This window comes from Vidua macroura, chromosome 7 (genome assembly GCF_024509145.1).
Source record: "Vidua macroura isolate BioBank_ID:100142 chromosome 7, ASM2450914v1, whole genome shotgun sequence".
In the NCBI taxonomy this organism is placed as follows: domain Eukaryota; kingdom Metazoa; phylum Chordata; class Aves; order Passeriformes; family Viduidae; genus Vidua; species Vidua macroura.
In genome coordinates, this window is record NC_071577.1 from 12,901,771 (window position 1) to 12,929,142 (window position 27,372).

Genomic DNA, 27,372 nt, shown 5'->3' on the forward strand with positions numbered 1-27,372 from the left:
TTTTTTGATAACTTGCAGTGGGAATGTTCTTGGTAGGTAGCACAAGAGAGCAGGTTTCCTATGTATCCATGTAAGATATATCCACCTAGCTTTTAGTTTGCTAGGTGATTGTACTTGTTCCTGTTCTTAGTATCCGGTAAAATGGAGCAGCAGTTTAGCCACTGGAGACACTGCAGCACAGTGTTCTTGGCTGGATGTCTTGTTTTAGAAGATCAATCTGTTGAAATTGGATTAAGGTAGAGAAAGCAATAGCTACACTAAAATTAGAACACAAAGTCTGGAGTCTCAGTTGAACAAACATAAGATCAGTGGGGAGGCACAGGGTATAGAAATTGTCCTCTCCAGGCATTGATGAGAGTGGGGCTCAGTGGTGGGAGAACACTTCCTAAAGAAAACACTCCTCTGCTCCTCAGGGTGGTCGCTGGGGATCTGGAGGTGTGTGGCCTCGCTAAACCATAGTGTCAGGATCCAGAGTTGCTTGTTCAGGCATTAGGAGTGTGGTAATGCAAAGGCAAGTGCCTGGGCTGTCAGTCTCAGAAAACAGCATTGGAACTTAGAGAAACACCTTCTGACTTTCTGCAAGACTGAAATAATTAACTTTGTGATAATTATGAATGAAAACATTCACATTATATCTAAAGTAACAGCTATCACTTTGAAAGACTGAGTATGCTCCTAGTCTGGAGAGACCAAGAGGGGAATAGCCGATGCAGTAGTAAGCTCAGTTAGCAATGGCAGTTTTGTGGAGTTTGTGTGTATTATACACATGGAGGACATTATTAGTATCAGTTAAAATAATCCCATCAGTGTCAATAATAATTAAATCTTGTTAATTGTAGGCAATTAGTGGGTTAGGCTTGAATTCTGTTCAAATGATTAAAAGATATGGGGAAGTCCTACTCTGACATGAAGTGCTGTTGTACGATTCTGATGTTCTTTAGATACCACTAAATACGAAATCAGAAATATCAGTCAAAAATAAAAGCAGGTAAAGACAACACAGGGGATAATCTAATCCCCACCAAAATCCCTGATGGGGTTAAGATAGAGTGTTAAAAGGAAACTTTTGTTGTTTGTCCATAAGGTCAATTAGGAGATTTTTTTCCCCCACCTGAATATCTAAAAAATGGCTGATTAATTCCCTGTCTTGCTTTGATCAAAAGACACGGATATCTTGGAACTAAAAATAAATGCCTTTTATTTTTTGCAGAAAATATTTACATAACATTCGTGCCTCCCTAGTTAAGACAAAATGTCAGACCTGTAGATAAATCAGATGGGCTGCTCTGATGAGATTTCCAGGTCTGGCTCTGAGGAACCTCTGTCAAGGAACGATTCACTGCAGATTCCAAGGCTGTTAATACATCTAACTATATGAGGAAAATAATCCTAATTAATCATCAATCTTAAGTCTAAATACTGCTCCTGTAAACATAGGGAAATAAAAAAGAAGAGGCTCTTGTGAAACCCATGGAGTAATCTGCTACATCTGTTTGTATTCATTAGCATCTACTGCCTGAAGATGTTCATAACCAATGCTGTGTATTAAAACACAGTATGTTAATGCAGGAACAGAATATTTTAGCATAAAACTGTAATTTAAAAAGTAGCTGACCTGAGGCACTTGCTTCATTGACTTTCTTCCTGTTTCTTTGAGACCCATTCTCATAATAAGTACTAAATAAATGGCAAGAGTAATTATTCTTGTTAGAAGTCTCTGTACTACTTTAATGAGAAATCTTTGTCATAAGATGTTTAGAGGTCTTAATTTTATTCCCAGTAGATCCCATGCCTTTAAATTCAGTAGTTAGAGGCCTGGGGGTTTGGAAATATTTTGGATGTTATTGAATGAAGTGAGTGAATGACAACAGCAGTTTTGTAGAAACATTCATACTGACTAATCTGCTGAAAGTGTCTATACAGACTTGCAAACAAAGAATAGAGAGATTCTTCTGAGCACCAAAACGGATGCTCTGTGGCTTGGGGAGCTGCACAAGGTCCTGCTCAGATGGTGTGGAGCATCAAAGGACAGAGATGGGTGGAAAGGGGGCCCTGCTAGAGCAGGGCTTATTCATAGGGTTTGCAGAGGAGTATTGCCTGAGCAGGTTGAATGACACAGCAGGTAAGCTGCAGCTGAGAGGAACCAGCTGCTGGGGTCGGGAAGGGAAGTCCAGGCTGCGGAGGGTTTGGGAGTCAGGGGTTTTGGCGTCTCAAAGCAGATCCCCAGGGGCTGTTGGGAAGCTGGTGCCTGGTGCAGTCTGATGTCTGGGCCTGAGGCAGCAGGGTGGAGGGCTGAGTGCCTAGTCCCAGCATCAACATTTCCTTGCCTTGGGGCTCCTTTTCCATTTAAAATCAAGGCAGCTGAGGTCCCTTCAACAACAGAAGGCAGAGAACTAAGGAAGTATTGCTAGTGGCTAGGGAAATAGGAGGTAAAGAAATTTTAACAAGTCTTCCACAATTAATTGCAGTCTTAATTGTTGTTTTAGAAATATTTTTGGTAGCTGTTGGATAGTTTACATACTAATGGGGTAGATGGAAATCATGCAGAGAAAAGAATGATTTATATGTTGTAATTCTGGTGAGATGTTTTGAACTGATAATATGCAGGGAAAGGTTCAAGTTTAGTTGCTGCACTAACATTACAGACAGCTTTGTAGTCAGGGTTTACAAGAAGTAGTTGATACTGAAAAGACAATCACGTGTCTGGCTGTGTATTTTCTCAAGAGGAGTTAGAATATATATCCTAAAGAGAAAGGTTTTGGATTTCTTGTCTGGCCATTTTCCTGCAGTGCTTTGTAGTTGTTGTACACAGAAATAAATGACCAGAATAACTACTTTTCCAAACAACTGGGGAGACAAGACAGTGTGATATATCTGCATTGAAACTGGACATAATGTATACAACTGGATACTGCCTCCTCACAGCTGTAGCAAGTTGCTGAGATCTGGAAGACAGTTTAATAGCTGCAAATGTCACTCATGAAAACTTGCTATCTCTAATGCTGCAGTCAATCAAGTCACTTTATAGCTCAGTATATTTTATAGCTCAGTAGGGAACTGAATCACGGGAAGGAATAAGATGTTGTGTTTTGAGGTTCAGAAAAACGTTAATTATCTTTACATAAATGTACCTTTTCTATTACTTATGCACTTGTGGAATGGCCAAAGAAAACCTGCTCATTTTTTTTTTTAATGTAATTATTCCACAGGATCCTTCAAACCAAAAATGTGGAAGAAAGAAAACAGTATCCTTCAGCAGCATGCCATCAGAGAAGAAAATAAGCAGTGCCAGCGACTGTATCAGCTTTATGCAGGCTGGGTGTGAATTGAAGAAAGTTCGTCCAAATTCCCGGATTTATAACCGCTTTTTTACTCTGGATCCTGACCTGCAGGCTCTTCGCTGGGAGCCTTCCAAGAAGGATCTGGACAAAGCCAAGCTTGATATTTCTGCTATAAAAGAAATCAGACTAGGGAAGAACACAGAGACATTCAGGAATAATGGGCTTGCAGATCAGATTTCTGAGGACTGTGCACTGTCAATAATTCATGGTGAGAACTATGAGTCCCTTGACTTGGTTGCCAATTCAGCTGATGTGGCCAATATTTGGGTATCAGGATTAAGGTACTTAGTTTCTCGTAGCAAACAACCCCTGGACTTGATGGAAAGCAGCCATAATACCCCACGGTTTGCCTGGCTAAAAGCTGTGTTCGAAGCAGCAGACGTCGATGGCAATGGCATAATGTTAGAAGATACAGCTGTGGAGCTAATAAAGAAGCTTAACCCCACCTTAAAGGAGTCAAAGATTAGATTAAAATTTAAGGAAATTCAAAAGAGCAAAGAGAAACTGACAACACGAGTAACAAAAGAAGAATTTTGTGAAGCGTTCAGTGAACTTTGCACAAGACCTGAAGTGTATTTCTTACTTGTGCAGATATCCAAAAACAAAGAGTACCTGGATGCCAATGACCTCATGCTGTTTTTAGAGGCTGAGCAAGGAGTGGCCCACATAACAGAAGAAATGTGTCTAGATATTATACGCAGGTACGAGCTTTCTGAAGAAGGGCGGTTGAAAGGTTTTCTTGCAATTGATGGATTTACTCAATACTTATTGTCCTCAGAATGTGATATTTTTGACCCAGAGCACAAAAAAATTGTCCAAGACATGACACAGCCTTTGTCACATTACTACATCAATGCATCCCACAATACATATCTAATAGAAGACCAGCTCAGAGGGCCGGCTGATATCAATGGTTATGTCAGAGCTTTAAAGATGAGCTGCCGGAGTATTGAACTGGACGTCTGTGACGGCCCAGATAATGAACCCATTATTTGTAACCGCAACAACATGACATCGCCACTTGCCTTTCGAAATGTCATCGAAGTAATAAACAAATTGGCCTTCTTTGCCTCAGAATACCCTCTTATTCTATGCTTGGGGAACCACTGCTCTGTACAGCAGCAGAAGGTGGTGGTGCAACACATGAAAAGAATCTTTGGAAACAAACTGTACACAGAGACACCTTTATCCTCAGAAGCCTACCTCCCATCACCCGAGAAACTGAAAATGAAGATCATTGTGAAGGGGAAGAAACTGCCCTGCGACCAGGATGTATTAGAAGGAGAGGTCACAGATGAAGATGAAGAGGCTGAAATATCCCGAAGACTGTCAGAGGACTTCTCGAGGGAACCAAAGCTGATCTGGCTGTGCAAGGAGTTATCTGACTTGGTGTCCCTATGCAAATCTATCCAGTACAAAGACTTTGAGACATCCATGAAATCACAAAATTACTGGGAAATGTGCTCCTTCAGTGAGGCAGAAGCCAGTCGGATTGCAAATGAATACCCTGAAGATTTTGTTAACTACAACAAAAAGTTTCTGTCCAGGGTGTACCCCAGTGCTATGAGGATAGACTCCAGTAACTTAAATCCTCAAGATTTTTGGAACTGTGGTTGCCAGATAGTTGCAATGAACTATCAGACCCCAGGGCCCATGATGGACCTACACACTGGTTGGTTTCTACAGAACGGGGGATGCGGGTATGTTCTCAGGCCTTCAGTGATGCGTGACGAAGTGTCTTACTTCAGCGCAAATACCAAGGGTATTGTTCCTGGGGTCTCCCCACAGGTCCTACATGTCAAAATTATCAGTGGTCAGAATTTTCCAAAGCCCAAGGGTGCGTGTGCAAAAGGGGATGTCATAGACCCATATGTCTGCATAGAAATACATGGGATTCCTGCAGACTGCACCGAACAAAGAACTAAAACTGTGCAGCAGAACAGTGACAACCCTATTTTTGATGAAAGCTTTGAGTTCCAGATCAATCTACCGGAGCTGGCCATGATCCGCTTTGTTGTTTTGGATGATGACTACATTGGGGATGAGTTCATAGGACAGTACACCATCCCATTGGAGTGCTTACAGCCCGGATACAGGCACATCCCACTGCGCTCTTTTGTTGGTGATATCATGGAGCACGTTACCCTCTTTGTTCACATTGCAATAACCAACCGAAGTGGAGGTGGGAAGGCACAGAAGCGTAGCCTCTCAGTGAGGATAGGGAAGAAAGCAAGGGAGTACACCATGCTGAGGAACACTGGTCTCAAGACTATCGATGACATCTTTAAGCTGGCAGTGCATCCCTTGCGAGAGGCCACTGACATGAGAGAAAATATGCAGGTATGAGACTTCCATTGTATGTGTTGGTGAGTCCTGAATGTGGAAGTGAAAGTCCTGGTGTGAGCTGCTGCTAGGGGAGGCTGGTGGAAGCTGGTGAAACTTCACACCCACAGCTGTTGTCAACCTTTAAATGGACATTGGCAGGCTGATAGTTACAGGTGCTAACTAAAAAGCAAATGTGGGATTAGGCAGAAATGTTTTAAAAATCAGTGTGCCCTCTCCAAACATGTTTTACTGGTTGATTTTTCTTTTCCTGAGAAAGCAGAATTGAGGGTACATTTGTGTTCCCTGCCTCTGGTCCCAAATACTGTATTTCCTCGCTGGTTCTAAAAAACATCAACAAGCTTTTGTTTTGGTAATTGAGTGGGAGTTACGCTCTTAATTTTCTTTGGTGAAATATAAGAAGCAGTCAGTGAATGTGTCATTAAGGTCTTACGTACACCAAAGGAGCCCACTATGCAAAGAGCAGCATGTTTTCCTGAGTGTGTGTTGCCACTGTTTGCCCCAGGGCTGCAGATGTTCAACACAGGCAGTGAATGCCACTTGGATTGCAGTTTCCTCCCTGCTGAATAGCTGTTTTGTCTTGGCTGATTGAGGGCTGGCACGGACACCAGTGCCGTGTCTTGGCTCAGAGGGTCCCCTGGCACTCTGTCCATGCTGCTGCATGCAGCAGAGCCTGCTGTGGCCAGCAGCATCAGGGCCCAGGTGCACAGCACTGTCACAACTGCTTGGGTTAGACCTTGGTGGTTGGCAGGATGTGAAGTGGCAGCAAAGCCAAACAAGAATGTCCCCAGTGCTCTCTTCTGGGGTGGGAGCGACTGGGGGTTGATTAAAGGACAACTCAATTCTGATCTTCAAGCACTGCCTAGAAACAAAACTGAGTTGCATTAAACAATGACTTTTTCGTAATAAATGGCTGGAATCAGCTGTAGCTATCTCCTTGGTAAAGATACAGAAACAGTTCTTTTTTTTTCTTTTGAAAACAGGAGAAAAACATATAGCACTTTATTGACCCCACTCTTCTGGATGGAGTCTAAATCAAATGAAACGTTGACAGCTGGAAAAGTTTACAAAATGACATAAGCTTTAAATCACTCTCAAAGGAATTGTCTCAGCATATTTTTAAGAATGGGAAACTCTTCCCAGCCTTTCCTTTCCTTCAGGCCTTGAAAGTAACTAGTTTGAACTGCTGACTCCATCTTCTGTCTAGGTCAGGCACTATACATGAACTATATAAATGAAAATTCTCTGAATTTGACTCAGAAACAGTATTAATGTGCCTTCCAAGCAAAAGTTCAGTAAAAGATCATGTTCTGGGGAATGCTGTGTAAAGACAGAGTTTTGGATTTAACTGCATGCTGTCATATTTAATTAATGAGAAAAACTTAGCCAGGCATTGTCTCATTATTGGGTTTTTTTCAGCAAGTTGTGGGAGGAACATTTGCAAGGTATGGGTTGTTATAATATCTTACTTGGGTTTTGTGCATTTTGGTCACTCCTTGTACAACTCAAGAAGCTGAATGGTGGGTGCATGTCAGCTGTATATCCTCTGACCTGATAAATAAATTCTGGCATGTCAGTTTAATTTGAACCTGTATATCCGGTATTGATTTTCTTACATGTGACCTATGAAGGGGAAAGAGTGTGTGTGTTTCTTTATGATGTGATAATGTTAGGCTGAACACAAAGTGAGTTTTTCCTGCTTGCCTTTCCCATGGGAAATACAAGGTCTGTCAAACTTGTTCTTGCTGGAGGATGATAATGATGGGAGAACAAAGTGATTACAGCATCAAAAGCGATTGGAGTCTAAGCAGTTGGGAAGAGAAATAGCATTTTAGGCTGATGGTTTAATATGCTGGAGACCAGAACGTGTCCCTGTTAGGGCTGGATTTGCAATGCAAAGTAGCTGAAGAGCTGGCAGTTGGGATGCCTGAGCCTGGAAGAAAGCTGGAGCTGGCTTCGGGACAGAGAATGGGGCTGGCAGGGAATTCCTGTGTGAGATGGAATCCCATGGTCCATGGAGGGCCTGGGGATGGTGAACAGTGGGATAGCACTGCCTCCCATCAGAGGGAGAAGAAGAAAGGCCTGTCAAGGTAATGGCAGGCAGGGGGGGCTGAATGGTGAGTGGCCACACGTGCTGAAGTGTTTGTGTCCCTTGCCCAGAACGCCATGGTGTCGGTGAAGGAGCTGTGTGGGCTGCCGCCCATCGCCAGCCTCAAGCAGTGCATCCTGACCCTGTCCTCGCGCCTCGTGAGCAGCGACAACGCGCCCTCGGTGGCCCTCTGCATGAAGGACACCTTTCCTTACCTGGAGCCTCTGGGGACCGTGCCCGATGTGCAGAAAAAGGTCCTGGCAGCGTATGACCTGGTAAGCACTTCAGCACTGCTACCTCTGCCTTTCCCCGCTGCTGTGAATGGGGCAGGCTGTGCCCGCTGGCTTTCACACGCCCAAATGTTCCAGTTAAATAAACAATAAACAAGGCTCTTCAAATGACTCCGGCTCTGCAAGTTGGCCTTCAATCACCACAGTGCCACACTGGGCTTTTTGTTATTGTTTCCTTTTTTAAACACGGTTGTGGCTAGCACAGGTTGGCATTTGAAGAGGACTTTGTTTACAAAACTAGTGGCAATTCAGCCTGTACTGGCACTGCTAGCCCTTGTCCTTGGGAAGCAGCAAGATTTGTGTGCTGCCCTTCACTGGCCTCCCCGCAGCAGAGCACAAGGCCAGTAGATAGGGAGCTGCAGCATGGGAGTTCCCAGGCAAAGCTGAGCCCTCCCTTTCCCTACACTTCGCAGCAGCACTGTTAAGTACTGCCCCTGTCCCTGTCAGATGAAGCCAGTGTTGCTCTTGGGGAGGGCATGGCAGTGTTGGAAGGGAAGGTTAAAATCCCCATTTTCTTGCACGGGGAAGGAGAGGTCAGTATGGTACAGGAATGCTTACACAAATGTAGAGGCACGAGCTGGAATCGTTCCAGATGAGTGCTGCTGCTCGTTGTATGACATATGTCACTGCTGTGGGTGACTGAGCAACAGCTGTGCGTGACTTCCAGCATGAGAAGTTGCTGTCACACTGTGCCTCTTGGGCCGTGGGGGTGCCCGCTGCTTCCCAACCTTTTTGGCGGTCTGCAGCAACCGATAGCAAGATGCACAGTTCTGCCAAGCCTGACTTAAATAGTGCACTGTGGCAGCCAGGCTGAATCACGACTCATGTTCAGAGGACAGCAGTTTTTTCTGCAGCTTGTGTTCATAAGGAATAAAATGGTGAATAATGCTGGGAGTATCAAATTGCTTGCAGAGACCCTGATGTGTTGCAAAGAGTGGTCGCATCTTTGACCAACTATTCAATGTGCCAAATGCCCACCTCCTTCCTGTCTCCTTTTTTGCCTTTATAACACACTTCTCAAGGGAAAATCGGCTTGTGGGGTGGGAGAAGACACTGATGTTGATTAAAACAGAAATACTAAAAGTACTCTGAAATAATCCCTGGGTTCCTTCCAAAATAGTTTCTAGTACTTGGAAATGATAAAGTTATGGTAATAAAATGCCAGCTGTAACAATACCAGAACAAGGATTTGCAAATCCAGTTGATTGCCTTATTTTAGATGGAATCTTTCTGGGGTAGATTTGCTACATGGTCTCATGTCTTTGTGAAAGAGCAAATACCACATAAATAAGAGATTTTTCTGTCTTTGGAGGCCTGCTTAATGGAGTTTTACCAAAAGGAATGTGTCATCTCTTATCTTTGTAATTATATACTGAAAAGTACACATGGGACTTTTTCAAGGCCTTGTTGTACTTTGGAAACAGTTTTCAATTTAAATAGGTGAAAGGCCTCTTTTGGATGTAGACAGAAACACTTGTATAACTGTTTTAAATAATGGTTGTTCTCACATTTGTCTCCGATGGGGGAAAATGTAACTTGAATGTCAAGAGAGCGTGCAAAGAGTTCAAAATCACAGAGAGAGAGAAGGGAGTTGTGTCTTGCCTACACAAGGATTGATTTGAGATATAGTTCTGTTAAGGAGAACATGATACTATTTTTTTTTACCCACTTTGGCTGTTACTGCCTCTTACTTTTTAAAAACTATTCACTTCTGAAAAAGAAAGCTGGATTTAATAAGTGGTTTTGCTACATTTTGGATGTTTGCCTTTTGAGACAATGCCAGCAGCAGAATATTGAAATCTATTTAGCCTTTTCTGTGTTTGAATAAATGAACTGTCTCTATTAATCTTGATATTTGAAATCACAGTGTGTGTGGGAAGGGGTTTGCATTTTCAATGTTGACAAGGGGCTTCTCCTTGCTATATAATGACTTCATATAATCCAGTGTGTATTTCTTTTTAATATTTTTTGTGCAAATGAGAACACAAGGAGATGTTGGTGGAAAGCAATATAAAATATTTTAGCTTATTTATTAATTTTAATTCAAGATATGTTATAGTTCAGCCTTTTATATTGTTGATAAATATGACTTCAAGGAACTGGATCCACAAGTGCTTGCTGCATGTCTCTTCACTTCAAAGTGCTTTTTGAATGAAAAGGCCTAAGAGCATTTTTAAATGCATAAAATAAAATCTGTTTATATTGGCCTGTCTCTTGTATGAACAGGCTATACTTCTTAATTCATTTTACAGTAAAATGGAAAAAGTTTGACCCTAAATCTCATAGTGTGACTGCAGGTCTGCCTCACTCACTGGGCCCCACAGCACAGGGAGTTTGAGTGCTGGGTAAATGTTTCCTCACCACCTCTGAAAACACTACATGTGACACATTCTTTGAAAAGCCTGCTTTGAAAATAATTTCTGATAAAAACAGCCCTCATGTGTTAGAATTTTTCCCCCTTAGAGAAAATTGCTAACCGAATATACCTTTTTATTTTACCATGGAAAGTATAGACTCTGCCTATGTGCTTAATGGGGCATAAACAGGGCTGAGGGTCCAGGGAAATGGAGGTGCAAGTGCTCAGAAACCTGCCACAATGATCTGGAAAACAATAAACTGTCTGTTCCCTCCTGCTCGGCCTTTGTCAGCTGTGAGATAGACAAAGACCCATTTGTGCAGTTTGTTTGTTTTTTTCCTGGGCAATTAATTTTACTATTGTGCTCTGCATTAAATATTTTCTTTTGAGAGAGACGTTATTAGAATAAAATTTAATGTGCTTTGTTTAAGGAACCAGAACAGTTTTTCAGGACTGTGTTTCCCTCATTTTATGGTGGCATTGCAGTGGTTTAGTGGAGCTGTACTGTTGGTCATGTCTCATGTAGGAAGAGGTTTCATTGATAATACTGGGTTGTATAGGAGTTTCTGCAGAGGAGAGGAGGGAATATGATTTACCAAAATCAAGAAAATAAGGTGGACTGTTGACAATACACAGCCTTTTTGAAAAGTGTGTCAGTGATCAGAAATACAGTGTAGAATGGCTAATTTCAATTTACAGCTTTAGTTGATTCCATACATAGTGTGATGAATGGATTCTGTCCATGAATGGATGCTGTCATTGCTTCCCACATACATGGTGTACCCTGCCACTTTTAGAGTTGTTCTTCAGAGCTTTCCTTTCACATGAGGAAGGGCTCTCACTCTGCCTCTCTACCTGTGTGCTCCCCCTTGGTGGTTGTTCAGGTGGGCAGCATGTGCAGCGTGCCTCACAACCTGTCAAATTAATGCGGGTGTTCTTTGATCACACCTAAGAATGAGTTACTCCATGTGAAGAGAAGGGATGGGGTCCAGCTGGACCTGACAGATGGTTGAATTATTCATTGCAAGCAGTTATCCTGTGAAGTTAGGATTTTTTTTTTTGGTTGAGAATTGTTTGGAAACAGATTGTGGTTACTATGTCTGCATGATATATTTGTGTGCTGATGCAAGCATGCATGAACTCAGGGACACTTGTGCACTTTGCATTTAAGTTATTGGTTAAGCATTATTTTCCTCCAAGATCAAATGATTGAATCATCTGAAAATCAAAAGCAATAAACTAGTGATAATAAATGTTCTTGGTTTTACCCAATCTCCTGGGTCATGTGCATACAGAAATTTTTCTAAGAAAAATGAGACATACAAGTTATCTTTATGTGTTTTTAAATCATAAATAACAAGAAGTATAAAAAAGATTGAACAGTGAAGCTATTTGTTATATAAACTCACATTGACATTCATGTTTTTCTCTGTATTCAAGCCTAATCTTGCTATGTTGAAGCAGACAGTTATGGAAGGACAGGGTGGCTGCAGGTACTGCTAAGAGATGCAGGGTAGTTAAGAACATCTTGGCCAACATGGAGATGTATTGGGCATTTTTGAGAGGACAAGAAGCATCTGTGAGGTTGATGGGAAATAAGAAGAGGTATTTTAATGGCAGTGGATTTGTTGACGTGGGTATTGGTCCATGCATGCTAGCAGAGGTCTGCTGAAATGTGTATGAGGTGAACTGGTCTTTGTCTGCTGCTCTTTCATATTCAGTCTTTCTGGGCTTGTCTTGGTGCAGGCATGACTACATTCTCAAGAATAAAGTCCTTTTTCCCAGTTATTATGTAAATGCAAAATGACTAAGTAGATTTTTGTGAGCTTTTTCACTGAAATTCATACCTCAGCTGGGATAGAGTCATTCCCAGAGGAACATTTTTCACAAATCTCTTAAGCAGCTGAAGACAAGGGATATTGCAGAGTAGAGCATCCACTGCCAAAGAAGTGTCATAATGCACTGATGTCAAACACAGTCTAGCACATGGACATTGTCTTGAATCTGTATTTGTTTTAAAGAATTTTCCATCCAAAATTTGACATTGATTGGGAAACTTAGTTTCTTTTTCCACTTCTTGTTAAGGAAAGTCCTGCTCTTTCTCTGCTTCTTACAGTTCTTTCACCCACTGCTCTCAAAGTTTCTTGCTCTGATTGCCCATGTCCATTCTAAAACAGAACCAGAAAGAGTCAAATCAGAACTTCCCTTAGAGAAGAAAGTTCCAGTTGGGTACTTCAGTTACGCTGTTTTAGCATAAGCATATTGAAAACTGACCTCTCTCTTTTCCTCCATTGCTCCTGTTGTTCTGTAGAGGATTGGTCTTCATGCACAGATCACGTCCTGCAACAATGATTCCATATTTTCCCAGAAATATTTCTAACTGAGAACATGAAGTTGGAATTTAAGGTGAATTTTATGCAGTTTGTTCTCCAGTTTGTGTCAATAAGGTGTTTCAGATGTTTCCAGCTCATGTAACCGTCCTTGATAGCTGTTTCTCATGCTGGGCTGTTGCAGGAAAAGACTCGGATACCGAAATCCAGCTTGAACTATACTGGGACAGACACAAGGTGAGGGACTGAATGGTGGCCAGCAGCATTCTTGCCCATGTCCTGGCACTGCATACCCATCTTTCTTTTCTTGCAAAACTTGCTGACACACAGTTGATGGCTTGGTTGTTTCTTGTCCCAGATGTGTACAAGAAATACTCAATGCTAAAGGGAATTCTCTTCAAATTTTCATGAGCTCAGTTTTCTCTTCAGCTGTTTTTTGAATTGGTTGTGTTTTTGTAACCTCTTTCATTTTTGATTGATGGTAGGTTTGGTTTGTTTCTGAGTTTTTTTTGTGGTTTTGGTTTTATAACCATGCAAAGCTCTTCATTGTCAATGAAAGGCATGGAGGACTGGGACAATGGTCATGAGGAAACACCTAAGAGAAAGCTTCCTTTTAGTCTGATGTTCAGTCTGTTTTTGTTTTAAATTTTGGAATATTTATGAGAGGTTTCCTTGAACTGTCCATTTTTTTCTCATTTATCTTTCCAGCAGGAGCAGTACTTTAATTTGCCACCAGGAGCTTTTCCTCTCTTTTTTTGTCTTTTTTGGTGAGATTGCTGTGTTAATTTCCTCTCTCCTTTTCAGTTTATAGAATAATTCACAATGAAAAGAAGAAATTGGTCTTTAGCACAAGAGTCCATTAAAGTAAAAAGAACATTCTTTTGTTCAGTTTGTACTAATCCTATGATTAAACTGCCCTTAGTACAGGCAATAAATAACCCTGTTAATTTCATGTGAGTAATATGATGCCCTCAGTATTAAGATATTTTAAATTTCACTTAAAATGTATTTAGTTTAACAGAAGCGACAAAGCAAGGCATTGTTCTTTGTGCTAAGCACTGGGATTTTAAATTTGATATTCCATGAATATCAAAGTGAAGTGAGACAGGTCAGTTATGTTTTCAACCCTTGGTCTGTTTCACTTCCTGGGTCTCATATACTGGATAAAGAGAGAACTCCTGGGTCTGTGCCAGCACCTCCTTCCTATGCTTTTTTTGAGAATCCACCATGGTTGTTATAGAGAGCTTCAAGTGGATTGAGATGAATCAAATTTACACTTCTTCTCTATACCAGAATCGGGTTTTGTGTGCTTTCATTCTTGTTTTTGTCTGATTTCCCCCTCAACCCTCCAGTTATATTAAACACATCAATCAGTAAAGTTTATCACTACCTTTCTGACATGGAAAATGCAACTTATCCCAAGAAATCCTGCCAGCTTCAGCAGCTGATAAAAATTTCCTCCCTCCGAGTGGAGCCAGATACCAACATCCATCCTCTAAAGGCTGCTTTTCAGTAAGTGTCACTTGGATGGTAATCCCTTGAAGCTCAGCATTCAGGAGTTAGCACACTCTGGTGGAGCACAGGAGTCCTGAGGGAGTAGGACATCTCTAGCTCTGTGAGAGTCACTCCTGGAAGCGAGCTGCCATTTGGGAGCTGACATTAAACAGCATCTTGATGGGCTCCAGCCAGATGGCTGGGACTGCACAGCTGCCTGGAGGGCTGCTCAGTGTGGATCTGAGCAGAGGAAGGATGCATGGAAATTCATGCTGAAACATGAGAAAGCTCACTCTTCACTTTTGAGATAGGTTGATGTGTTTTGGCAAAAGTGGCCTTGAAAATCTCAGGCTGTCCTGTGATTTATGGGGTTACCTTCCCAGCAGAAAATCTCACAGCCTTCCATGTTGTGTTTTTAGGGCTTCTGGTTCTTGTCCTGTCTAGAAGAAGTAGGTGACATCCTTGAGCAGGGTTTCAGATGTGATGGCAGCTGGAAGAACAGGGAATGATTCAAACTGGGAAATCATGGACTCATTTCAAAACTAGTGACAAAAAAAAAAAAAGTGTATCTAGATGCCATGACCCCATGCTACAACTTCATTCCTGGATAGCAGTTACCTGCCTGTTACACTCTTGTCTGTTTGAATCAGTCTGTTCTTCCAAGTGAACACCCAGGCTTTGTCCTTGCCCAACTATCCTGTTCTTGCCATCTTTTACAGCAGCCTTAGGAAGCAGGATCTCGTGCCCTCTGAAACTGCACATGCAGTTGTTGGGGGCAGAGTCTGGCCTGATACACAGGGATATAGAATCCTGCACACTGTGTTATCAGAGGTGGTATAGGTGCCATAGGCCTGCCAAAATCTGACCTCATAACTGGCTTGGGTTCCATTATCTCTACCTAGTGCAATATTTCCTAGAAGAACGTGTGAGGGAGGATGCCAGGTGATGAACTGAGGTTCTCCTTTAACCCTGGTTACTGAGCTGAGGAACTCTGAAACCACTTTTAGGATTTGTCATGGGACAAAAGCTGCTTATTTTTGTCAAGATTGCTGCAGATAGGAAGATGGGAACAGGTTAAATTCTGCTACATGATCTGTTTTTAATTGTTCGTGCTGAGCTGAAAGTAGTGAGACTTTGATGTTAGCATCAAAGGAGTGGAGGGTTGCTCTACCTACTCTGCAGTAAGTGAAAACTGACATCCTACTGCTACTTTGCTCTTAAAAAATGAATATAATACCTTCATATCTGAGAATCCTTAAACAGGCATACCAGAAACTCCTGGGAGTAGGCCCAGTAGTTGCATGATTCTCGAGCCTGCTTTTTTTGTGTGTGGTGGGATAATTTCCTGTGGCTGTATATATATGTATGTATGCATGTGTTTATATAAAAAACTCACAAGTCACACTCTGCTTGAGGGATCTGAGCACAGGAGAGTCTGACACATGGGATGTGCTGTACCAGCTTGGCTGCAGCTGACCTCACAGGGCAAACCTTGCTGCTGGGTAGGAAGCGCAGGCACAGACCCAGTGGGGACCCAAGCCCAGGGTGATGGCTACATGGGGTGCAGGAGCCATGGAGATGCTGGGATCTCCTGGCTGGAGTGGCCACTGCAGGCACTGCCCCACGGGCCCCAGCTCTGCATGTGCAAGAGGTGCATGTTTGGCCTCTGGCTGCCTCTTCAGTGACTTGCAGGATTTTTGGGACTCATACTGTCTTCACTGCTCAGACAAACCTTTGGGATTTGTAGTTGTCAGCTGAATGGCTCCTTCAGCACAAAAGGATAATGTGCTGCAGTACAGAAAAGCCAGAGAGTGGGTAGAAATTGTCATTTCTTTCTAGATGACAAGTGAAAATATCAAAGAGGAAAAAAATCAATGTGATGCATGAACAAGTAAGTAATAAGAATGAAAGGCAAAGGACACTATCGAAAGTAATTTAAATCTCAGGCATATCCACTGGGTGTGTTCTGTTAAAAAACAATTTTGCACTCTCTAGGTATATCAGGCTTTTCACACTGCCTGTGAAGCTGATAATGGATTTTGTTTTCCATGTGTTGTTCTTTATATCAAAGGAAAGGCATAGGTATTTTTGTTAAATGCAGTCTTAGTGCATTTAATTAGAAATAAAGATGAGATGAGGAGCAAAATTTGGATCTAAATTCCTCCAGAATTTGGACGTTTGAGTGTGACAAGTGGAAGCGTCTCTCATTCCTTGTGTCTAATTAAAACAGTAAGATGTGCTAATTTGCAAGTGTTAATTTATTACTGTTATGCTGTCTTCCACTAAAATCATTGAAACCTACTACTTGGGTTTTCACATTTAGCGTATTTGAAAGCAGGGAGGCTTTTAGCAGTTGCAGCATTTTGGCAGAGCTTTCGGGTTGTGATTTTTCTAATTTCAGGGTGTAACATTAGGCAGTCACTCTTTAGTTTGCTCCATTTCTAATTGGCACTGGTCTCGTGCTGTTTGGGTTTGATTGAGGTTTGTGGTGGACATCCCAGGACAGTGAGGTTATCCTCAGGCACAGTTTGTTATACAGCATGTTCTTGCCTTCTGTAACAGATGTATGTACCACCTTTTGCAATTTCACAAAACAGAACAATGGAGCAATATTCTTGTTTGCCTGGGCTTCTGAGAGGTTTTGGAGGCTTGTTACCATCAAAGGAGAATAGGATTTGCATGTAGGGAGGCTCAGGAAACTTGTCAGGTAATGGACCCTTCATTTGTTTGCTGTTAATGGGCTATTCTAAGTAGGGATGTCTCTTGAAACTTGTGAGTAGGCTTGTTGAAACTGCTGCTTTTGGTTTGTTTGGTTTTAGGTGGAATTTTTTGGTTTTGTTTTGACTTTTTGTGTTGTTGTCTTTTCTGTTAAGCTTCCACAGAAATATTGAGGATAGGATAGGATTTGGATCTCAGTTTCTCAGAGGAGAAACTCAAAAACTACTATAGATGTCTGAACTGTTCTGTAGAATAAAATCCAGCACAGGTTTAAATACCTCTGGAAATCAGCTCTATTCATGACTTGGTAACATTTTTAATAACCACCTATGTCAAGGACTATACTTATTTCCCCTTTTAAGAAAATACCAGTTAGAAAGGGCTTAGTTGAACTCAGAATGAAGTTTGTCTGCTAAATCTGCTTTCTTCTGAAATCACTTGTGTTTCCTTCATATTGTTTGCAGTGGTGTCTCACGGATGTAAAACAGCTGTTCATTAACTTTTGGAGCAAAACATTTTCAGAGCAACTGATACTTAGCTTGATACATATCTGGGAGGCCCCCATAGGAAGGAAGGATCAGGCCAATATTTATCATATTGCTCTCAGAGCAGACCTCCTCTCCAGTTTCAACCTTTGTACTTTCTGTGTGTTAGATGTTGTAGGAAACCCTAGTAATGTTGATTTTTTTCTTTTGGCAGATGATTCAAGAGAGCAGGGTTCTTATTGAGACGGCAGACACCACTCATGACAAGATTGTTCAGTGCCAGAAAGCAGGTAATCCATCTATATTGAGCAGTTCTGGGTGGAAGATGGGAAATAACGTGCCATAATTTACTCTACAGTTTGTGACTAATACAGCATTTTTCACCTGAATGTAAGTGAGCATTCTGGTCTTTCTCTGGTATGCTCTACCCTCCTGAAGGCTCATCTTCCAAGAGCAGTGCAGGTGTGATCAGAGAAAAATACTCAGCTTTCACCTTAGAAGCTATTTCTCCATCTGCTCTACAGCTCTGAACTGTCTGACAGCATTTAAATTAGTCAAATGAACCGAAAAGGCATTAAAAAGAGTGAGGTGAGAAGGCATGGTGCCTTTACTGAGTGCATTCTCTAGCTCAGTTCTTCCTTTGAACACAGAGCAGGCAAGAGGTTTCTATACCCACAGGACCCCAACAATTATAAATGCTGTTGTTTCAGATAGGCATTTTTGGATTTGGCAAGTGATGCAGGCTACAGCCATTTCCTTCTATTACATGTAAATAATGAATGAAACTGCTGTCTTGTAGTTAATACTTTAATTCATTTTTTTAATTAGGAGAAACTGGAAGCTGTTTCAACAGTAGCATTTAACTGCTTTCATGTGGTGCAAGAGCAGGATGGAACCTTGTCTCTGCTCTTTAGCCATGCTGGCATTGTGGTAGCAAAGGGACAAGAGGCAAGTGGCTGTGTCTGGCTGGGTTGCTGTGACATGCCTTGGGTTCTGTGTATCTGCATAAGCAGCATAAAATTCCTCAAAAGCCTTCATCGTGTGCAGAGGGTTTAGCAAAAGGGCAGTTACAAGGAAATGCAGCACCAGGAGGGTGTCTAGAAGGTATAATTTAAGAGCAATACTTAGCACTACACTATGTAGACTCTCAGCAGCATCAGCCACCTTTCTGCCCAGCTTGATCTTTGCAGAGAGAAGAACCCATGACATTTGCCTGGGCACTGGAGTCTTTGTGAGCAGGAGATGTGTATGGAAAATACCATGGAGTACCGTGCCACCACACTGATTTCCAGAGTTCCATGCAGTTCCCCTTTCCTTCCTTCCCCCTGGAAAAAGAGAAAATTTTCAAATGTTTTCAGTTTGCTGCTGCATCTTCTTTCATTTTTGTTTGCTTTATTAGCCTTAAAATTTTTGATTGAGAAGGCAACTGGAGAGATATGAAGTGCTTCTCTGAAGCCATGGGATTTAGGGAGAGGAAAGGACTAAGAGAGAGTTATCCCTCCTCATGCTCATTTGCCAATTAGTTTGTTGCAAATGTTACCCAGGCAAATTTATATCTAACACTTTAAATGTGGAGAGATGAAGCACTCAAAATTAAGAGGTGTCAGAGGTATAATTGCCTGTGACATTGTCCTTTACCAGTGCTGCTTCCTTTGAACATGTGTTCCACCAGATCTCTGCTTCATAGCCTGTTTTGGGGTGGGTTCCATGTGCCTCAGGGTCCTGCTGGTTCTTCCAGACTGGTTCTTGTGTGACTGGTTTTTTATTGTTGTTTTATTTAAATGTGCAGCCTCAGCCCAATGCACAATGGTCAGCAGCAGCCTGGAGGACTGACCCTGTTAAAAGCTTTCACTGGTGTTGCTGCCTGCAGCCTAATAAATGTTTGTGGCTCCTTTCTGGGGCAGTGCTGTATCCAAGTTACAGATGGAGAAGTGAGGTCCAGAGGGAAGAATAACTAAAAGGATGCTGCATGAAGGTAGGGCTGTCCACGCAGAGCTAAGATCCATTAGCCTTCTTATGTTTTCCCAGGACAAAACAAGTAATTTGAAGATATTCTTTTACTAATTGAAGTGAAATGATTTGTAAATCAGTTGGCATGAAGCACAGCTGCAAGGAAATCTTGCTTGGGGTGCAGTTATTTAGACAGTTTTCCAAAGGATGTACTGCAGAAACTCCGCTAGCCTTGACAAGCAAAGCCTGTGAGTGGGTGAAGTTTTGGAAGATAAACAATAGAGAAATCTTGCATTGTGTGGGGTTGAACAGCCTCAGTGTTATTGAGCTCCTGGAGTTGGTGCTTGGGAAGGAAAACCAATGTTAGTCTTCCAGGAGTGCTTTGGGCAAGCTGTGCTGAGTGCAAGCCTGGCTTGGACTGTCCTTCAGCCACCTGCCAAGCTGCCTCTGCATCTACACTGTACAGATGTTCTCTCTGTTGGCATTTCTTTGATGTCCTTTCAGTGAAGCTCAAATTCATGAGTGTCAGTTATCCTTAAGTGTTAAGGGAGGGAGAGCTATGAAACAACTGGAGATGGAGCTTGGTTTGTTCAGCCAGGGTAGGCTTCAGATGCTTTGGAGTTATTTAGTGCCAGTTTGGCCTTTGTAAGGTACAAATTAAGGGAACACAAGCATTTTCCATTTTGTCTCTCAATCCACACCAGACTCAGAGAAATGGTTGCATACACTACAGATGTTGTAAATTGGTGAGCTAATTGGATACCTTAAGATTTTTTATTTGCTTCCAGATTTCCTGAATGTTTGTATCCAGCAACAGATCTGCACACATTTGCCACAGAAACTAGCAAAGAAATGCAACAGGGCTGTGGTTGGAAGTCTCAGTTCTCCATGCTGCAGGAGTTGCAATCCTGTGATTAGAGTTATGTGCTTCTGATGAAATTTATCATTGTGGAGTACAAGGGCTTTTCTGTATGACTGATTAAGATTAATGCGTAGATGTGCATTGGAGCCTGTATTTGCTGTGCTGAACAGGTATCGTCCACGTGTGTCTGACAGCCTTCCAAGGTGCAAAGTCATCAGCTCAAGGAGAGTGCCAAGCGATTGCCTTTTGTCGCAGTATTGGCAGCAGTGCAGGCTGCAGGCAGAAGTGCTGGAGGAGTGTCTGTGCAGGGACCAGTGCCTGTGTGGAACCCCAGCACTGGCAAGGAAAGCCACAAACCAAGTAGAAGCACAACCTCAAAACTGTACGTGGCACCTTTATTCTGGAAAATGTTCTCCCAGGATGAAGGAATAAAAAGAAAAGGAAGGGGGGAAAGCACAGAAGGAGGTTGTAGGAAGTCCCAGCTGCAAGACTGAAAATGCTCACTCAACATTTTATAGGGAAAATCAGTTGTGCATTGAGTGATGTGGCAATCTGTGTTTTTAGGAATGGCATTCCATGAAGAGCTTCATAACCTTGGGACAAAAGAAGGTTTGAAAGGAAGAAAATTAAGCAAAGCCATTGAGAGTTTTGCATGGAATATCACAGTGCTGAAGGTAAGCACAGAAAGTACCACCTCCTGTCTCATATTAACTTCATAAGTAAACCTTTGCTCTTTTAGCTTCTCTGTTTGTACATCTTACTTATTCTGAAGACACGTTATTCTTTTTTTAATGGGATGTATCAATTACCCCCATTTATTGCTATTTATCAAATATATCAATTACACCTCTGATATGGAAGCTGTGAAGGGAATTTATCTAAGCCTTGAACAGAAGAGGAAAGATGGCTTATGGTTTGTATGATCAGGGACATGGGTTTGGTTGTCTGTTCTACCCCATGCACCCTGAAAGTGACCTGTTTGAGGTCACTGTGTGACAAATACTTATTTTGTGAAATGAGAACTGGAGCATCTCTCTGGGAAGGGACAGGGGGCAGAAGGGGCTGTCAAGAAAAAACATGAGGAATATTGTAGATCCTTCAGGATTATGTTTCCAAAATGGAGTGCTGTCCAAACAGCCAAAAGAGGATTTTCACCCCTTCATGGTGGCTGTGCAGGGACATACCACGGGGTGAAGCTGTTACTCACTGGGCTTTAGCCACTGGCTTAGCATCAACCAGCCACAAATTGTCATGGTAGCTGTGTGGCTGAGCTGGGGTCAAAACAGCTAGGGACAGCCAGGGATGGAAAGAGGAGAGGATTTGGTGGAGCCTCAGCAGAAGACAAGGAGAGGGCCTGAGCCAAGCATTCAGGTTGTTAGCATTCAGCTCACACCTTTCACAGCCTCATTTCCCACCTTGCTTTGACAGATCACACTTCCCTTCGCTCTGTCCCAGCTGCTCCCTTGCTCCAGCTCCCAGGCTGCCCTGTCTGGCAGCATCTTCCTGTTACCTGCCAGTGCTTTTGCTGAAATCCCAGAGCAAACCAGTTGATGAAGGGAAATTTTCACTAAGTTCCTCATCAAATATTCCCCTAAATGTAGCATGCAACAGCAATACGACATGTATGTGTCACCATTGTGATGCTGGAAAGAGCACTTAACATGTGTTGAGCAGGAGAAGGAAAAAGGAATTGGGAACAGAGAGGCTGAAGGGCAGAAGTCTCTGGGAGAGGCCATTGGTGGTAAAGAAGGGTTAGAGAAGACCTGGAACACCTGTGGTTTCCTGCATACCTTGATTCACTATGAGAGAGTGCAAAAGTGAGGAATGGAGTCAGTGTCAGCTCAGTTAATGGGATCTCTCATGAAGAGAAAAGTCAACCAGTTCAAAGTTACAGACTTAAATAGATAACCTATTCCACACAGAGCAATTGAGGTTAGTAGCTAGAGTCATCCCCCTGCTCCCCCCCAAAAGCACACTAGGCAGTTCTGAACATTAATCTGAGTACCTTTTGCTGTGTTAGGTAAAATAAATGTCTAATGAGTCACTCTAAATGTTTTGATTTTTTAGATGTTTGTCAAATGTGAAGCTTGCACCTCTGAGTGACCTATGATTAATGAACGTACAAGTAGAGGATCAAAGAAACATTTTCCATGGAAAATAATTTCTGCCTAGCGCATATTGTCAATTTACTTAAAAGAGCTTTCAAAAAATCTAGTCAAGGTCAAGGAATAATTTACTTGTTTCATTTGTAAGCCACAACTTCTTTTCTACCTTTCTCACACAATAAAATATTAACAGAGTTTGTGACAATTATCCATGAAATGCACATGAAACATCTTTTCATTCTGACTGAAGTCCAGCTCAGGGATGACATTAGAAAACTGGGAATGAAGTTGTGCCTCAGGCATGTGATATGAAACAATCAGTAATTGTTCTAATTTGACTTTTTTTTTTTTTTTTTCCCCTTAAAAATACTGTCTTTCAGTGACCCTGCCCATAACAAACCTGTATCTCCTCTTTAGCACTGAGCACTTCTCAGTGCTGGTGAGAGCCACTCAGGAGGATTTGGCAGGAAGAGACTGACAACCCTGCCCCACTCAAGCCATAGGTGTCTTCCCTATGTCCAGTGGCAGGGTGGACATTACAAATATATTTCACTAGGTGTTGTTATAGGGTTGTAAGAAAAAGAAAAAAAAAATATCCCATAACATCTAATGCATCAGCTGTTTTACATGAGGTGGGGTGAGTGAATGGCTGATGAGAGAAAGCCTCTTTGTGTGCTCAGGGTTGTTGGAAGCAATTACATCATGTGGCAGGAGTCAGTTTGTGTGAGGTGCCCATGAGCAATAACAGGTTTTATGTTGTTCTTGTGCTGTGAAATGATTAATAGTCTTTTCCTAGGCTAGTGAAGCCAAGACATATTTAATTAATGTGTTTCTTTATAAAGACTCATTGCAGTAGGTACGCTTTGAATAAAAGAGGAGATGCAATAAGAAATTGCTACTGGGAAAATCATTAAATAGCTACAGACTGCAAGATTAAAGTGTATTTTATAAAAATTCTAACTGTGGTCATTTGTCATGTTTAAAAATGCCCTGGAGTACTTTTTAGAGGTGAATAAAAATAGTATGTCAATTTCTTCCTTAGTTTATATAAACTTAATTACATATTAGTAATACCCACTGTAAGGACAAACTGTTTGCCAGAAGGTAAAAATGTCACTAAAAGAATGGATGTTATAACTTGGTGACAGTCTAACAAGTCAGCTTTGACATCAATATTTATAAAATGTCACACCTTCCTCTTTTGGTTCCATGTTGTGTAGAACACTGTTCGCAGTCAGTAATACTGAGAGGCATAACTTAAGTATACTAGACAGAAGAATCATGCTCTCACAGCAATATTACAGGAATGGTTATGATCCCAAATTTAGTTTCACTTTAACTTTTATTTCCATGCAGCACCAGCTCTGTGTCTTTATATTGCTCTCTGTATTTGAGTGCCAGTAGAACGGAAAGGCAGTGAAAGAAGTTTTTTGTTAACCCCCTCACAGGGGCCATGGTATTAGGAAATCCTTAATTTCAGCCTACCAGGCATGCAAAACTGCTCAGCTCAGCTGAGGCAATTGTTCTGGTGTGACCCTCCCTTGTCACAGAAGATCATGATTCATTTTCATGAGGTATTTCTTGTTTTTAAAGCAGGTGACTCCCCCTTTCCCAGAGCAGAGGTTTTTATGTAGTTGCATGGACTCGTGCTTGTTTCTCCCCACATGCTGGTGCTTCTCCTGCCTGCCTGGCGGGGCCACCTCTGCTCTGGTTCCTGTGGCTGCTTTTGCAGTGAGCTCCTCCTGCCTGCGCTGGGAGAGAGGGGAGCACCAGAGCCTGGAAGGCAGAAGCTGGGAAGCCTCCTTGGGGCAGTTCTGACCTTGAGCTGATGCCACAACCCCTGCCCTCAGTGCTGCTGTAGAGCACTGGGTGGTTTTCAGTCAGGTACGCTCACCTGTGGGTGATGTCCTGCAGAGCCAGGCTGGGTCTGCTCCCGGCCTTCTTGGCACAGGACAGAGCTAGCTGCCACCTCTCATGGTGCTCTTCAGCCCACTGTCTGCCTCTCCCATGGGATCTTGTACCAAGCATTTTGCAGTAACTGAGGCACTCTTAGCATCTGTCCACATGTGCAAACCACTGATTCAATGACTGCTATATGAGTTTTTGAGAATGTTTGAGGGGAGAAAAGTTGTAGCCTGCATGCAAAACTACTCTCCTTGCTGAGGAAAAACTGTCACAGACTGCCGGGAGGTGTTCACTTGAACAAAGAAGTTGGGATCTGCCTGAGTCCTAAGAACCTGGCGAGTAAGTCAAACAAAGTCTGTTGACTGTGATTCAGATTTACTGCTCTCATATGGACATGCTTTGACAGCCTGCAGGCAGATTTTTCTGGGCTGTTTGTGCTTTGGTGGGTCAGCACATACGAAGTCTAGAAACAATACCAAGAGGTACTCCTGTGTTGATGATAAATATCTGGATAGTTAATATGCCAACATGCTGGCTTATTTAAAGATAAAACATGGGAAAAAGAAGGTAAAAGTGGTGTTTACTGTTTTGGTCTTCTGCAGAAGGGCAAAAGACTCAAATGTTTGATTCTAGTCTGCTCTGAAATGCACACGTGTTTTTAAATCTTTTTTTGCTCCCCATGATAAGATTCCTCCTCTGCTGTCTTAAGTCTGTCTGACTAGGACTCCCACTATTAGTGCATGACACAAGACATCAAGTGGCTACATTTTCAGGGCTTGTTTCAGCTCTCATCCATGAGTGTATCTGTTAATTATCCTGCATTTAAATGAATGCTGATTAGATATATTGAGAAGTCTGTCGAATGCAGAAGGCATACAATTATTAAATTGCTAATGCAGTTCTCTCTTTGGAGGAGGCATCCCCAATTTTATGATATGGTTGTGATCAATGTTACCTCTAGTGTATGGGATTTTACGCAGCAGAATTGTGCAGAAATAGCACTTTTGCAGGATGATGTCCTTCAGCTGCTTCGGAGGCCTGCAGCATCCCAGACCTCTGACTTGGGTGGCAGAGCCCCAAATGCACACTTCAAGGCTACTTGCAGAGATAAAAAATGAGATTTCTGACAGATGTACGTACAGACTACCTACCCTCACCTAATGAGATGAATTTATCATCACTATAAGGTATCAGTTTTCTTTTTGAAGGAAAAACTACTTATCAGATAGTGATTGATATTCTAAAGCACCTTAAACACAGAGTTTCTGATGATCTTTGGAAGAACTAGGTTCATTCCCAGCCTTAATTTAAGGATTATTATAGTGCACTATGGAAGTGTTTTTGAATGGATACTCTCTACAGTATTATAAAATCTTGAGATATTTATATGGGTCTTTTCATATCAGTCCATTTTCCTGCAGTTAGACATGAACCATGGCTTTTTTCCTTGGCATGCTGCAGAGCGGACAACAGAGCAGCACAGCAGAATCATAGGAACCTTACATGTAGTTAAGCACAATGTAACAATCTGTTCTGCCACATATAATTTAATTGTTGCTAAAGGATTTGCATGACAATCTATGCTATCTAGATCTCAAGCATGATGGATTCATGAGTCCACACAAAGCTGCTGTATTCTATGTTCATATATTTTATTCACTCTTAAGTGTCAGTTAGGCTTTCCTCTCACCCCCAAAAATTCCTGATACCATATCTCCCTCTTTTTCCTGGCATATTTTTGTGGACATAAGCACTTTGGTGCTCAATTTGTGAAACATCAAAAATATATGGAATATAAGCCATAGTGTCTTAGCAACAAATTCTTGTGATTTGCTGTCATCTTCTGACAGTGATAGTCCAGCAAGAGCAGTAGGCAGGAGTGGTTTGTGTGGCTTGGAGTTTTCATGCCTGCCTTTGAATGCAGGGCTCAGTGTGTTATTCTGTATCAACTTGCCTCATGTCCACTCATACCCAGATCTAGAGAAATGCATTTTGGATGCTCTTTTTCCAGAGAGACTAAATGTCTTTCCTGCTTTCTAGTCCCCACATTGTTTGCATTTGGTTTGCTGATGTAGTTCAAACTTTTGAACTAAGAGCAGTGTTTAAAACTTTTAAACCTCTCCAGACTGTGTGCCCTGGCTACTTTTGAAGGATCTGCTGCCTTATGCCAAGACATGCCCAGCTCCAGCAGAGATTATCTGAGCCAGTCAGTCTGTGATTGAGTGGCAGATTTTGCAAAAGTCAGGAAATGCAGAGCTGTTCTAATGATTCACATAGTGACTCGATCTGCTTGGTCTCTTACGCATAAACTGAAGGACAAAAAGGAGACAATAAAAAACAGCTGGCTTTCTGGGAGTGCTAGAGGCAAGGTGAAGAGGGCCATCAAGGTCAACATCCATTTAGTCCTGTAAATACTAACCTGCTTACTTGGAAAGCAGTTAATTTAAAAGTAGAGGGAAAGAGGGAAGAGGTAGATTTATGTTTTTTGTTACTGAATCTGAGAAGGAGTCTGGAGGAGCCACATGGGAGCACAACTTGTTCCCAGACCTTTGTGTACTCTGAATGCAGTGGTGAGTGCAGAGGAGGCTCCCAGCTTCAGGGCTGGTTCCAGGGCAAAGTCTGTGCTCCTGGCTCTCAGAACAGGCTCCAGGGCTCTTCGGTATGTGGAGGTGTTGTAAGATTTTTCTGAGATAGGAGATTTAGAGTCCTTTGAACGATCTTGAGATACAAGATAAGGAGGTAAGTGTAAGTGTTGTGCTTCACGTGCCAAGCTGTTTTGATCAGTGTATTTTGTAAACCAAAGGAACCAAACCATGTGATTATTAGGCAGGATAGGCAGATCTTTCTTGTACCTAGCAGAGTGCTGTTCTCTACCGATTTGGTTGATAAAGACCTCCTCCATAAATGGTGAATGCACTGTTTTTTGTTTGTTTTGCCCAAGCCCAAGGGCAGGAACCAGAGCTCTTCAACAGACAGTCTCTGTGTCAGTTGTAACTGGTGATGGAAACTTCTCAAGTTGCTTCAACACTGTGTATTAGGGTAAAAGGAGTGTAATCCCAGTCCATCAGGAGTATTAGTTAATCACCTGGAATATCCTGTTATTC

The 27,372-nt window shown here is 42.1% G+C and overlaps 1 protein-coding gene across 1 annotated transcript in view; it reads left to right on the forward strand.

Annotated features, from left to right (window-relative positions):
* PLCL1 (phospholipase C like 1 (inactive)) overlaps positions 1-27,372 on the forward strand; it is a 181,098-nt gene that overhangs the window by 137,081 nt on the left and 16,645 nt on the right. The window contains exons 2-5 of the mRNA XM_053981930.1: positions 3,210-5,681; positions 7,845-8,048; positions 17,661-17,736; positions 20,823-20,932. Coding sequence (XP_053837905.1) covers positions 3,210-5,681; positions 7,845-8,048; positions 17,661-17,736; positions 20,823-20,932 — 2,862 coding nt within the window. The remainder of the gene's footprint in view (positions 1-3,209; positions 5,682-7,844; positions 8,049-17,660; positions 17,737-20,822; positions 20,933-27,372) is intronic.